Source organism: Papio anubis, chromosome 12, assembly GCF_008728515.1.
Source record: "Papio anubis isolate 15944 chromosome 12, Panubis1.0, whole genome shotgun sequence".
NCBI lineage: Eukaryota > Metazoa > Chordata > Mammalia > Primates > Cercopithecidae > Papio > Papio anubis.
This window is the reverse complement of record NC_044987.1, coordinates 49,808,746-49,822,451: the sequence shown is the minus strand read 5'-3', so window position 1 is coordinate 49,822,451 and position 13,706 is coordinate 49,808,746. Positions and strand designations below refer to the sequence as shown.

At 37.5% G+C, this 13,706-nt stretch overlaps 1 protein-coding gene across 17 annotated transcripts in view; it reads right to left on the bottom strand.

The window, feature by feature from the left end:
* DLG2 (discs large MAGUK scaffold protein 2) overlaps positions 1 to 13,706 on the bottom strand; it is a 2,166,350-nt gene that overhangs the window by 844,468 nt on the left and 1,308,176 nt on the right. Inside the window, exon 1 of one of the 17 annotated variants that reach the window (XM_003910496.5) lies at positions 7,883 to 9,990. The exons of the other annotated variants lie outside the window; for them this stretch is intronic. Within the exon in view, the coding sequence (XP_003910545.2) occupies positions 7,883 to 8,203 (321 nt within the window). The 5' untranslated portion in view covers positions 8,204 to 9,990. Of the gene's footprint in view, positions 1 to 7,882; positions 9,991 to 13,706 lie in introns of those variants that run through there. 17 annotated transcript variants of the gene reach the window in all.

Here is a 13,706-nt window from a genome sequence, read left to right as displayed (position 1 = left end):
ATTACTACCAGGGTAATGAAGTAATTTGTACACCAAACCCCAGGAACACACAATTTACTCATGTAACAAACCTGCACATACACCCCCCTGAGCCTAAAATCAAAGTTGGAAAAAAAATTAAAAAATAATTTCTAGGGGCTGTCCTCTCTCCATCTGTCCTTGGGGATCACTGGTCTAAATTCTGAGTAAAAACAATAGGTTTATGTAACTTTTTGTATAATGCCCAACACTTAATTATCAATAAATTGCATGCCTCATAATTATCTGACAATAATGACTCTTCATATAAGCACAGAATGGCTGGGAGAGGGAGGGCAACTTGTAACAGTAAAAGGAAAACTCAATTCCAAGTTTAAGGACATGGACCAATTCTACCACAAACTGAAATGACCTCGAGCAATTCTCTTAACTCTTCTAGGGTACAGTTTCTCCTTTGGAAAACGTACTAGGTGACTACTAAGTTTCCATACAGTTCTGATATAATTATAAAACATCTAGATGCCTTTAGGAAACTAAAAGAATGGAACAAAGTAGAGAATGAAGGAGAATAAAACCAGGTGAGGCTACACTTGTAACAGATCAAATAATATCAGAAAAAGAGGATGGACAATGAAGAAGGTGGTATCAAACAGATTCGATCCTTGGCATGATGGATACATAGGGAGATAGAACGTTTGTATGAGATTCACACTCAGCAATGTGAGATGATGCTCTTGTACTAAAGACAGTGTCTCTCTGCACTTTTATTTTGTATTTATATTAAATTTACAATAAGTGGTTCTGAAATACCACAAATGTTGCAAACTTGAATCCAATTTGCAAGTTACACAGCAAGTGTCTTATTCTGATGTTAAGTGCTGCGGGAATCAACTCCAGCTGCTTCAGATCTACATAGTTCTCGACCATAATAAAGGAGGGAAGGGATCTTCAGGGACCCAACTCAGGATTCCTGAGACCAGAAAATAAAGTAGGCTAGGGGAATCCAAGATTCTGCAGGGGAATTCCCGTACTCCCAACCATGTAAAACATCCGAATGCCTTAAGGAAATTTCTGTTAAATTAGAGATTTACAGAGGTCTCTATAGGGTATTTTACCTCCCAGGGTACTTCAAAAGGTCTTATGTTTGCAAGATGTGGTGGAGAGAATAAGGAACTCATACACACCTGCATTTGAAATGCATTCTGCCTTTATCAGTTGTGTGATGATAAGCATTACTCTTAGGTTCCATTTCCACATCTTCAAAATGGAGATAACAACATCACTCTGTTAGTGTTATTGGGAAAATTGAAGGAAATGACTAACGTACAGCCCCTAGCACAGTGTCTCACACATTGTGAGCATGGTGAGTATGCAATAAATATTGTCATTTTTGTTCTTTTCTTTCGCATTCTGTGTGCTTGGCCTCTCCTTGCCCTGCCCTAGAGAGAATGCTCTGCTTATGTCAGCATCCAGCAATATGGGTGCCAGGAGTGTTGACCAAATGGCTTCACATCCACCACAGAAATGCCTACAGTTTTAATTCCTTCTGTGTTATCACTTGCTCTCTTCTGTTTCCCTTACCTGGGGGTCAGCTGGTATTTCCCAGAGACAAGAAAGTCTTATTCTTCCTCGGTAAGGGGCTGTCTTTCTAAAAGGAATAAGTCGAAGCAGGCACTGAGTTAAAACAAGCTGTCAGATCTTTCTGGTTGAGCATAAACTGAGCCTAAGATTTTATCCTAGGGCAACCCTACTTCTTGGACTAAAAAGTCCTCTGCACTCAAGTTGCTGCAAACTGCTGGTTCTGGAGTTGCTGCAAAGGAACTGTAAGGGGAGATTTACAGAGCTTGGCTTCAAACACAGTTGTTCTTGTAGAGTTTTGCTGAGGAAATCTTTCAGCATTTCCTTACCTCTAAATACAAGCTTATGGGAATGCTACTTCATCAACACAATTCTATTTTACATGATTTTTTTTTCTAGTGTGCACAGTTATAAATTGCTGAGAACCTTGAAGGACATAATGTCACCTCAGTATCAGCATCATGTGGTACTATGCCAAAAGTTTCTGGACAGTTGCCTAGCCTAGCCTTCATCATTATAAGGAAGACACCAAAAAATTCAGTGAAAAAACCATAAATTCAAATGAAACAGCACAATACGAATGACGAATTTGGTGGACAGTAAGTTCTTCAGGTTAAAAAACATACTTTAGATATCATTAATAATAATAAATACCATTTCCTGAGTAATTGTGCTATAAGTGCCATACTGGGGTTTTTATATACAGTATTTTCAATTCTTATAACATTTCCCTGCAACACGAATTTATTATCCCAAGTTTTACGGAGGAGAAAAATGAGGCTTAGAGAGGTTAAGCAAATAAGGTCACACAGAGCTAGTAAATTCAAATTTGAGATTGTCTGGCTTTTAAGTATAAATCATTTCCAAAGTTCCTCCCAGTAATTAGTAAGTATCAGTTGACACAGTCACATACTATTAGTACTGGATAAGATCTGGGTGTTCATCTAGAAAATCAGTTGTCTTACAAACAGAGAAACGGAGGCTCAAAGAGTTCACTGATGATGAAGCATAACAAATAGAGAGTGGCAGAGCAGGCACTCAAACTTTATGAAGTCCTCATCAAGGCGGACCCAGCTCTCTCTGACCAGGCCCCACCCTCCCGGGTTTATGCCATTCTCCTGCCTCAGCCTCCCGAGTAGCTGGGACTGCAGGCGCCCGCCACCTCGCCTGGCTAGATTTTTTTGTTTTTTGTTTTTTGGGTTTTTTTTTTTTTTTGTATTTTTTTAAAGTAGAGACGGGGTTTCACCGTGTTAGCCAGGATGGTCTCGATCTCCTGACCTCGTGATCCGCCCGTCTCGGCCTCCCAAAGTGCTGGGATTACAGGCTTGAGCCACCGCGCCCGGCCCAGGCATCTCTTTTAACGAACCTGCTCTCCAGGGCTCAATGTTCTGGGCAAATAGAACTGAGTGCACAGGCACCAAGGTGTTATATGCTTTTCTGTACTTTTCATTTCTGCTCAAAAATTTATCTTTTTATCTGCTTAATAAACAAATATAACATTTTTAATTCAATTCCATCAACGTATCACTACCTCTATGAAGCCCTCACTGATTCATTGCTCTTCTGTTCCCAGCCAATCAAAAAAATATATTAAGAAACAGGTTAGTAATAGCCAACGTTTACTATGGACTTATTATTCATTCATTTATTCCTTAAATATTAATTGAGCCTCTGCCATATGAAAGCACTATGTTAACATTTTGTTAATCATCCATCACCACAACCCTCTGAGGTAAGTGTTATTTATATCCTCATTTTATAAAATAGAAAATCTTGGCCGCGCGCAGTGGCTCACACCTGTAGTCCCAACACTTTGGGAGGCTGAGGCGCGCAGATCACGGGTCAGAAGTTTGAGACCAGACTGGCCAATATGGTGAAACCCCATCTCTAATAAAAACATGAAAAGAAAAAAAAAAGTAGCCAGACGTGGTGGTGTGTGCCTGTAGTCCCAGCTACTGAGGAGACTGAGGCAGGAGAATCACTTGAATGTGGAAGGCAGAGGTTGAAGCGAAACGAGGTGGCACCACTGCACTCCAGGACCGGTGCGAGACTGCATCTCAAAAAACAAAACAAAACAAACAAACAAACAAAAAAAAAACCCAGAAAATCTTAAAAGCTTAAAGAAATGCAGCATTTTCCAAGTATCTCGATTTTTTTTTACTCCTCTGTATCCTGAATATGCATTCATTGTGGTATCTGCAGTACTCTCTGAGATTTTGCTTAACTTCTAAGTTATGACTTATGATGATATAAATATTTGTATGTCACGGTATACATGGTATATCATTTGCTAAATTTTATAGGCCATTATAGGCTCTAAGCTCCACAGTAGTAGGAGAGATACCTACTTTCTTTACAATTTTATTTATTTATTATTATTATTAGTGTTATTATTTTTGAGATGGAGTCTCGCTCTGTCACCAGGCTGAAGTGCAATGGTGCAATCTCAGCTCACTGCAACCTCCACTTCCTGGGTTCAAGCGATTCTCTTGCCTGAGCCTTCCAAGTAGCTGGGACTACAGGCACCCGCCACCACTCACAGCTAATTTTTTTTTGTATTTTTAGTAGAGACGGGGATTCACCATGTTGGCCAGGATGGTCTAGATCTCTTGACCTCCTGATCCTCCCGCCTTGGTCTCCCAAAGTGCTGAGATTACAGGTGTGAGCCACTGGACCTGACCTTTTCTTTTTTTTTTTTTTTTTTTGAGACCAAGTCTCACTCTGTAGCTCAGACTGGAGTGCAGTGGCGCCATCTTGGCTCACTGCAACCTCCACCTCCTGAGTTCAAGCAATTCTCGTGCCTCAGCCTCCTGAGTAGCTGGAACTACGGTGTGCACCACCACGCCTGGCTAATTTTTGCATTTTTAGTAGGGACAGTGTTTCACTATGTTGGCCAGGCTGGTCTTGAACTCCTGGCCTCTAGCAATTCACCTGCCTCTGCCTCTCAAGTGCTGGGATTATAGACGTGAGTCACTGCACCCAGTCTGTGTACTATAATATTATACCCACAAGGGCTGACAGAATAGTACACAGTAGACACTCAGTACATGATAGTCAAAGAGAGAGAGAGAGAGAGAGAGAGAGAGAGAGAGAGAGAGAGGAGGAGAGGAGAGGAGAGGAGAGGAGAGGAGAGGAGGGAGAGAGAGGAGAGGAGAGGAGAGGAGGGGTGAGGGAGAGTGAGGAGAGGAGAGGAGAGGAGAGGAGAGGAGAGGAGAGGAGAGGAGGGAGAGAGATAAATGCACAAAACTCTGGTCTGAGTCTCCACTGTTCTGTGCTGCCTCCCTAGATTAGTCTGAATTGGGAAGAAATGTCACATAAACAAAGATGGAAATATTTCTTCCTAAGACTGTCACTAACATCCTAGATGTATATTTTGGAACTCACTTCTGGGCACTATAATTTTCCATTTCCTTACCTATGATTATGGTTATATTAATTCTACAGATCCAAATGGAATGAAAACTTATTTGAGACGGGACAGAAGCTGATTTTTAGACCTGCTGAGGAACAACATAATGACAGAGTCCTGTTAGTACACAGTACCCCAAATAACAGAAGTTTGGAAAAGAGCCTTGGGAGGAACTCAAGTCATTACCATGGCCCTCTATTATAGCAGCTGGAAATCACACTGCTGATTTCCACGTAATACTGCAAATATCTCCGAGGGCAAGATCCAAGCTCCCAGATGCTTAACAACCCTCAGGCACGTTCTGTACCACATGTGAGTCCCTGGACTATTTTAAAACATGCACTATTCTTTATGCTTTATCAAGGATTCTAATGTTTAATATCATTAGCCTCCAGTTTTAGGTTTTACAATATTTCACAGGACATTCCCAGTTAATTTAAGGGGTAAAAAGTAGTATCATGAAATTCGAAAAACGGCCTTAGTTTTAGTGGACACATGAATATATATATAGGTACACACAGGTTCTTATTTTGGTCATAATATACCTAAGTGTATAGTACTTACACATCTCTATATAATTTAGATATTAGGTGTATGCTATGGATGCATATATCAATGGAAACAGATCTATAAATATGCATATATCAGTTGTTTTGAGGACCTACTAGAAGGAAATAAAATTTACATGAAAAAATACTTTATATGGATAGAATGCAGCATTCTTTGGAAGAACAAGCTGATATACTCCAGGACAGAAAAATTGGAATAATATAGAACTCTAATTTTTATATGTGTACATATATATGCATATATATATACTTATATATACACAAAATATGTTAATATAAACAAGTAGTTATAGTGAGACATTTGAATACATATATTAAAGTCTGTGTATATGTATGTGTAGAGACAATTGACATTATTTAACATAATGTATTTGAAAGTTTTCAAGCATGGGGTGAAGCCAGATTAATCAATTTAGCATAGCACTTTTATAGGACTGAAATGGTAAAGGGCGGAAAGGTCTGGTAAGTGAAGAGTGTTAAAACATTGAAAGTCCTAAAAGAAATGATTTCATAGCTCCAGTATTTGTGGATCACTATTAGTCCCAGTCAATAATACAGTACTTGCGAATGGGAGGGAAAATGTATAGAAATGCTTATGCAAACGAATAAGGAGAGATGGTGGCTACCTCAATTTGTTGCCTTCTTGTATGTCACTGGATCTCTAATTATCAGTATGCGGTCTATTTCAATCCTTGAAAGCATTAAATGGTCGTAAGTTTCAGGCAAGTAGGAGGCATTGTTAAAAACTAAGGAAATAAAAAGTTTCCCTCAGTTGATGAAAAATGTATGAACATTTTTAGAGTTTGGTTATTATAACCTAGTATTAGAGATTTGGGTTCGGGAAATTACCATTTATGAAATAAAAAGTATATTACAGCTTGGATTAAAATAATTGCAACAATAAAGCAAGTTTGCTTTCTCTACTCTGCAACAACCACATGCTAGATTAGCATCTAATAAATAGGCTTGTCTTCCTAGCCTATGTGAGCCTTGAGAATTTAATGTAACCAATACAGAGATATAAGCTAAAGACATTTAAATGAATGTATTTGTTAAAGAGTATATAGAGTGTTCACAATTGTTAAGACTCTTTATTCAGTTTGGAATTCATGTTAACTTTAAATAATAACTGCATTTCTAAATGTCAAGCTCCATTTTAAGCCAAACCAGTTTAATAATAAAATGATAATATATTTTTGATTTAAATCAAGAGGCTGAGATGTGCTATCTCTCTAAGCAAAGCTTATAATTCCATGTAAGTCAGTCAAAAGCCATATATATGGCTATGTAAGACCAGTGATAAATGACATTCTTGGAAGTACTTTCTACAAACTATTATTAAAATTAAAAAATTCTCTACACCTCCCACCAAAACATTTTATTCATGATCAATATCTACTTCTCCACTATGTTAAAATCATATTGAAATTGAGATTGAATTTTTTCCTGCAAATATAGCTTTTTTCTTTTCAATACATATTTAAGAACAGTCATTGTTCTGTATTTATGACAGTGACTACAGGTACATTTTATTTATATTTTACAGCATTTGCAGGAAGTTATCTTCTCTCCTTTGAATGAAGAGAGAAAAAAATGAGCCAATTTTATTTCTGATAAAATGATAGTAGTCTGGGGGCTAGAATAACCTAGGAATCAAATGAAAGGTATCTACACATCTGCTTTAGAAATGCATTACAGAAGAAAGAGAGCTATAGATGTTAATATAAATAAACTTATTGCTTCTCTATGAATAAATGAAGTGCTTCATTCTTTATTCTAATTTTAATCATCCTCTATTTTGCTCTTAATTATTCCTTTTCTTTGTAAAATTATTTAGTGTAAATAATGTTTCTTCTCCATAACTGAAAAGGCATACAGTATTATAAGAGTAAAATTAGAATAGCATACTTCAAATCACTATTTTCTATAGCTAAAGAAACAAATGTTCTTTTGCCTTTAAAGAGATGGAAAGTTTGGTTAAAATTTGTTTTCTCTCTATTCTTTAAAATAATAAATAGGCAGGACTGAACAAAAGTTAAAAATGATAAGAAGTAAAAGGGCTACTAAAAGACTATAATGCAAAATAATATAACCTGAGGACTAGAGAAATTGAACTTGGTGAAAAGTCAGTGAAATAAACTGAACACAGCATCCCTAGACTTTCACAGGCCACCCAGAGGTATGAGCCCACAAACATGTGTGAAAATGACAGGTTTTTCTTCGCCTAATATTTTACATACAGGCATACCCATGGTATTCTGCAAAGTTTCCAAGCCATTCTAACCTTAAACTACTTGCTCTCACTTTCTTCAGATACTCAAGGGAAAGTCATAAGGAAAAGGCTCACCTGTGCTGGGCTGAACCAACCATGTGGGCAGGTACAATGCTCCCCACAAGTTCCTTTGCCCTTGGTGCTCGTCTTGTGGGGGCTTTTCCGCACACTGTCCCACAAGGTCCTGTTGAAGCTGGACCCCCCGGTCCTGTTTGAAGCTGGGCCCCCTGGTCCTGAGGAAGGCATGGTCTGAGAACTGTACCCGAGTCCCTGAGAGTTCCTCTGCCAGCCACAAGCGCAGTGGGCATCCCTGATCAGGGTGGGCGCACTCCTGCCGGCATCCATCCCATCGGACCCCCGGCTGCAGCTGTGTTGCTTGGTGAGGTATGCATTCATACTGCACTGATGCCTACTCTTTCCTTTGGTCAGCTCTGCACAGAAATGTCTCCTCCCTCACACCCCTTTCTTCCAGGCAGTTGTAAAAGTCTTTTTTTCCCCCGTAGATCCCTCAGTATCTTTGACAGCTGCTATAAGCAGTGCATCGTGGGAGCAGTGGGAGCAGCCAGAGCAGCTCCGCACAGCATTATCTGCGGGCTGGTAGCTCTTTGTCAATAGATGACTCAACTCACAGAGCAACTTGACAGTATCCCTGCTCTAGGCAGAAGCAATCAATGCTCCACACAGCTGGGCTACAAGACTGTACACTGTGTTACAAACCCTTTTTGGATGGAGCCCTACAGTAAAGAGTAACTCTTTGCAGTTTGGCATTCTGGCTTTTCCCTTTCCTTGCTGATCCTCACACAAAATACAAACCTTAGGAAAGAGAACTTATTATGAGATTCTTATGAGATTAGCAGGACCCTTCTTTCCAGAAAGGATGCATCTAGGCTTAAACTTTATAGCATAAGCAATAAAAAATGATGGAAAAGTTAACCTGTAAAGGAATTTTCAACATTTATAGGAATCACTTATCTAGAGAGAGATTTGCCAAGACACAGACCCAATCACGAAGTAACTATATCAGATCATCAATATTAACTCTAAAGAACATAAATTCATTTGGAAAAATCGTCGAGGTCACAGCATTATACTAGAGTCCCTTAAAATTTGGAAGTTTGTTTTAAATCACGATTATGCATTATAATCCAATCATATATTATTTATGCTATACACAATTATTAATTCTTTCTTATTCAAAGTAAGGCAGTTTTCAAGGTTTAAAACCGATGGGTTGGGCTTATTTTAAAACAGTATTTTTCCTTACCCCAAATTATTCTGAGGGTTTCCTTTCAAATACTTTACCACAACAAGTACATTCACCACAGAGAGAGTCTGCGTTTTAAAGTGAAAGATACATCCAACTCTGCCATACAGTATTTTGGTTTCCAAAGACAGAATTTTCAAATTCTTTCACTGAAAAATGAGCTATTTTTTCCACCTTAAAGCAATTGCCTTCCCAAGAGGATTTTTGTTTTAAATGTTAGCATGCTTGCTGAATCCATACATAGTATTTTCAGTGAAGTGAAAGGCTAATTGCCACAACATTAATAATTTTTATTCTGTTTGAAACTTTCCATATCCATTTCCAAAATGTCTATCCTTATCACACATTCCTGAGGAAATAATTTTGGTTTGATTGTGCAGCCAGTTACCATCCATGCAGGACCTAACAAAGATTGTATGATCCTATGAAATAATTACTTTATCTGTAGACCATCAGATGCCATCAAATCGACCTTCTCAGTGGATTGACCAGGTGCTGGGTCAGTATAGGCCTGATTTTTGCCTGAGCTGACAAGGTGCTTATTGCAAGGGCTGAGATCATAGCAAGTTCTACATTTGAACCTGAGACTCCCTGGATAAATCACTGTTAGACTTAAAAATCTTCCAAGTAAGGACTAGGATCTTCTTTTTCCATGTATCTCCATATAAGCGTACCTTTCCAAATTCTGCACAAGGGGCACTGTGCTCATCACAGAAGGCATTCAAAACACCTTTGTTCAATAATAATGGCCAGATATGTAAGTTTAGAGGGCAGGTTCTGGTTCATGTTATTGGCCATTTTTCTCTAAGCACCCTTCATACTGCCCACCACATAACAGGCAATAAATACATATATATGTTTGATGGATGAATGGATGGTTGGGTGGAAGTATAAATGGAAAGAAAAAGTAGAAAAATGAAGGAGTTGATACACTTTTTAAAAAATAATAATATTTAATTCAGCAATGTTCCAGAAACATAAACTATTCCTTTAAAGTTAACTTTAGTTCTGGTGTTGAGGTATTCTTGTTAAGGAAATTTGTCAAAAATATATGAAAATTGAACTGTTGGGCAGAAATAGCAAAGGCATTAATAGTTTTTTCCTTCTTAAAGAAGATCAAGAAGTCAAAATCAATACCTGAAGACAGTGAGGAAAAGGGAGAAATTCTCTCTGTCTCTCTTTCTCCCTCCCCCCTTTTTATTCTAGATGAATAGATTATGCCTGAAAGAACTGTTGGGTCAAATAAAACCCTAGAGAACTTCAGGCTTTTCTGGTGTCACCATGATGCATTACTATACAGTAGGATTTGATGTGATATACCAATGCCATCACTCTCAAATGAGAATATCAGAAAGTGATAAGTTTGGCTCTCTCCAATCTTATCTAACCACAGATGTTTCTCTAGTTATTTAGGCAGATATCATTGCACAAAGGCCCACTAGCATCTTCAGGGAACACATGTCCTGTTCTCACCCATTTGCCTCTCAAATATAAGAATCAGTCTACATAGACATAAGTCAGTGTGCATCCATCACAATTTTGTAATGCTGTGTGCAGCTAGCAGGAAGGCAGAAACAATTTTCTGGCTTGACACTACTCAAGATATTACAGATCTTCACAGGGACTTAAATCAGTTATGAATGGGTTGTTCAGAATGAGCAATGTCTTCCCATCACAAGGGCCATAGAATTTCTGTTTTAGTAACCTCAGCATGTCATTTCTTTGTAGATAAATAGCATCCATCATCCATTGCATAACTAATGTTATTTTGCTTAAAAGATCTTTAAGAATAAAGCAAACTTTTATTAAGCTTACTAAAAGACTACATTGAAATCACTCCTTCGGTTTAGTACATGTAAAGTAATTCCATACTCCTATCTTTCCCTCCCCACAAACAAGACTTCTCTTTTCAAACATGACATTTGGCTTTCTGAGGACAGCCCACTTAAACAGATAAATATGTTCAACTAGCCCTCTGTACTATAAGACAGACTCACTAATTAATGGTAATCCAATTTGATCAACTATAATTGGACAATTGTAATGACCATGAGATGACATGAATTTCTGGCCAAACAAGAATTAGCGATGCATAAGTACACATCCTACTTATCACTGTGATTTAACATGGGCAGATGGTGCACAGGGCAATACCTAGATGAGATATAACTTATTGAACTCTCTTTGACCTGGCACTGACTACATAGAACAATCACTAGTTTCAAAGCAAGGGTTTAAGACTAATATCCTAGCTTGATTTGTTTAATAAAAATAGTAAAAATGGATAAATAAATTGTACTGCACTAAAATATGATACAGAATCTTTTTCCAGATAAAATTTCCATCAGGCATTCCATCCATATGGGAAGTGAAAATATTAATTATAAAAGGAGAGTTAAGTGCTTGCTAAAGATTGGCTGGTAACAGACATCCTTATCAGCCACAAGTAATATTCCAAATAATCATAAAATGCTTTGAAAAGTGTGTGCAGTCTATTCCTATGATTGCAAAAACTAGAGATTTATAAATGCTAAGAAATCAGCATTCTTCTACATCTAATAACCTTTGGCCTAGACAATCTCCAGATCCAAGCACGTTTCCCTCAAAATAAGAAAGCCAGGAATATGTAAAGTATTTTAGACTCTAAAATTATTTCCAAAATAATTAAACTAATTTAGTCGTCACTTTTGTGAGACAAAAACAAGCAGGAATTTAGTGTGGAAGAAAACATGCTTAATTGATGCAAAGATTTAAACAAACCAGATGATTTAATGGAAAGTAGAAAAAATTTGTAAAATATCCCAAATTGTAACTAGCATAGTTGGATTTGGGTGAGTGCTGATGAGGAAGGGGTTAATCTGAATTAATTATGTCTAAATTATAAAATGGTCTTCAGGAAATGTAAATTTATTATATTCTAATGTACTTAGTAACACAATTATAGAAATCAGAACACTAATTATGTAACATTTCTTAAAGATTCTGAAAGAAACACTAGTAAAAAGGTAATCATTTAAAATTTGCATATCTTTGCAATTGAATCTAAGTGCTAAACTATACTTCTACCAGAAATTTATTCTCATCCTTCAAGATTAAAGTAATGTCGCTTCTGTAAGCTTTTCAGATCCCCTTGGCATATTAAGTCATGCTCTACAGTATCTGTATACTTGTCTGTGTAAATTTATTTAACATTTATCTATTTCTTTCAATCACCATGATGACCACTGTGACATCTAACCTAGCATCATTTCTGTGTAGAACCGGTGAAACAGATTTCTAACTGGTCTCTGGCATACACCCTTACTCTAATTCATTCTCACACAGCACCCAGAGTAATTCCTAAAATGCAATTATGATCAGGTCCTTTATGCTTGATACCTGTCAATTAAATGTCATTTTCTGTAACTCTTTATCCTCATAGATAGTTTAATGTTTAAAGTAGTTCAGATGGTCTTTAATCATGCCCGTGTAATCTGGCCTATGTGGCTTTTTACCAGTCTTGTCTGTGCCTCACACTCTTGCTCTGTCCTCCAACCACACAGACCTTAAATACTTGCACTCAGTCCCACCTTGTGGTCATGGAGGATGCTCTTTTTCCCACTTCATACTTTCATATAATTAATTCCTACTCACCCTTCTGTAGGCTGCATCAAGAGGCAACTCCCCCAAAACCACCCTAAATAAACATACAGTATCATCTAAAAAGAAGTGGGCTTACTATGCAACACAGCTCCAAAATAAAGCTTCTAGTCTTTACTTCCAACCAGATTGCCATCCAGATCTCTTTTACTCATAAATTCTGGTGTCTTCCCTGTCCTCTGGAGTTCAACTTGCATATCATCACCTCCTCAAGAAAGCATTCCCTGAACACTGGGTCACCTTCCAGGATAGCTCATGTCATCTTTCCATTAAACATTGATTTAGCACCTGTGCTTCTCTATTACAACACTTAACAAAATTGTATTTAAAACAAGAATTACACTATAACTTAGTTTGTACGCTTTTCCCCAAACAGAATGTAAGTAGTTCCTAGTAGGGCAATGAGAGAGCTCTCTTATTTGCAACTGCATCCTCTGAATTCAGCACCAAGCGTTTAACACTAATTGAAATAAGTCAAACGTGGAAGAAGACAAAAGTATCTTTCAATGATCACATCAATATAGGTATTCTGGCCTGTGTTCTACTTCTCAGTGTAAAATCAATAAATAAGCATTTTGATTTTGAAAACAAAATGGCAATGTGTTCCTATAGTCAGCACTTTAGTGGAACATTTAGTGTGGTTGAGTGGCGTAAGTGTATGAACTCATTTTTTCAAAGAAATTTGCTAGTGGTCTTAGCACTGAAGCTGAAGCAGCTTCTGTTTATTTTAGCAAGATATTAATTCGTAAAAGCTGCACTTCCTGACAGCTGTGCATTTCTCTCAAGCTTTTTCAAGAGTTCTCCCTTTATAGCTAGATAGTACAAAAGAGGGAGCAGTTTCCTAAGTCAAAAGCCAGTTAGTGGTAAAACATGAAGAGAATCCTAAACTCCAAAGTCATTTTAATCTTAAAATAATATAAGCCAAGCCAAAAGTCATAATAATTTCAGAAGACTTTTTTTTTTTTTTACAATCTTACTCTGTTGGCCAGGCTGGAA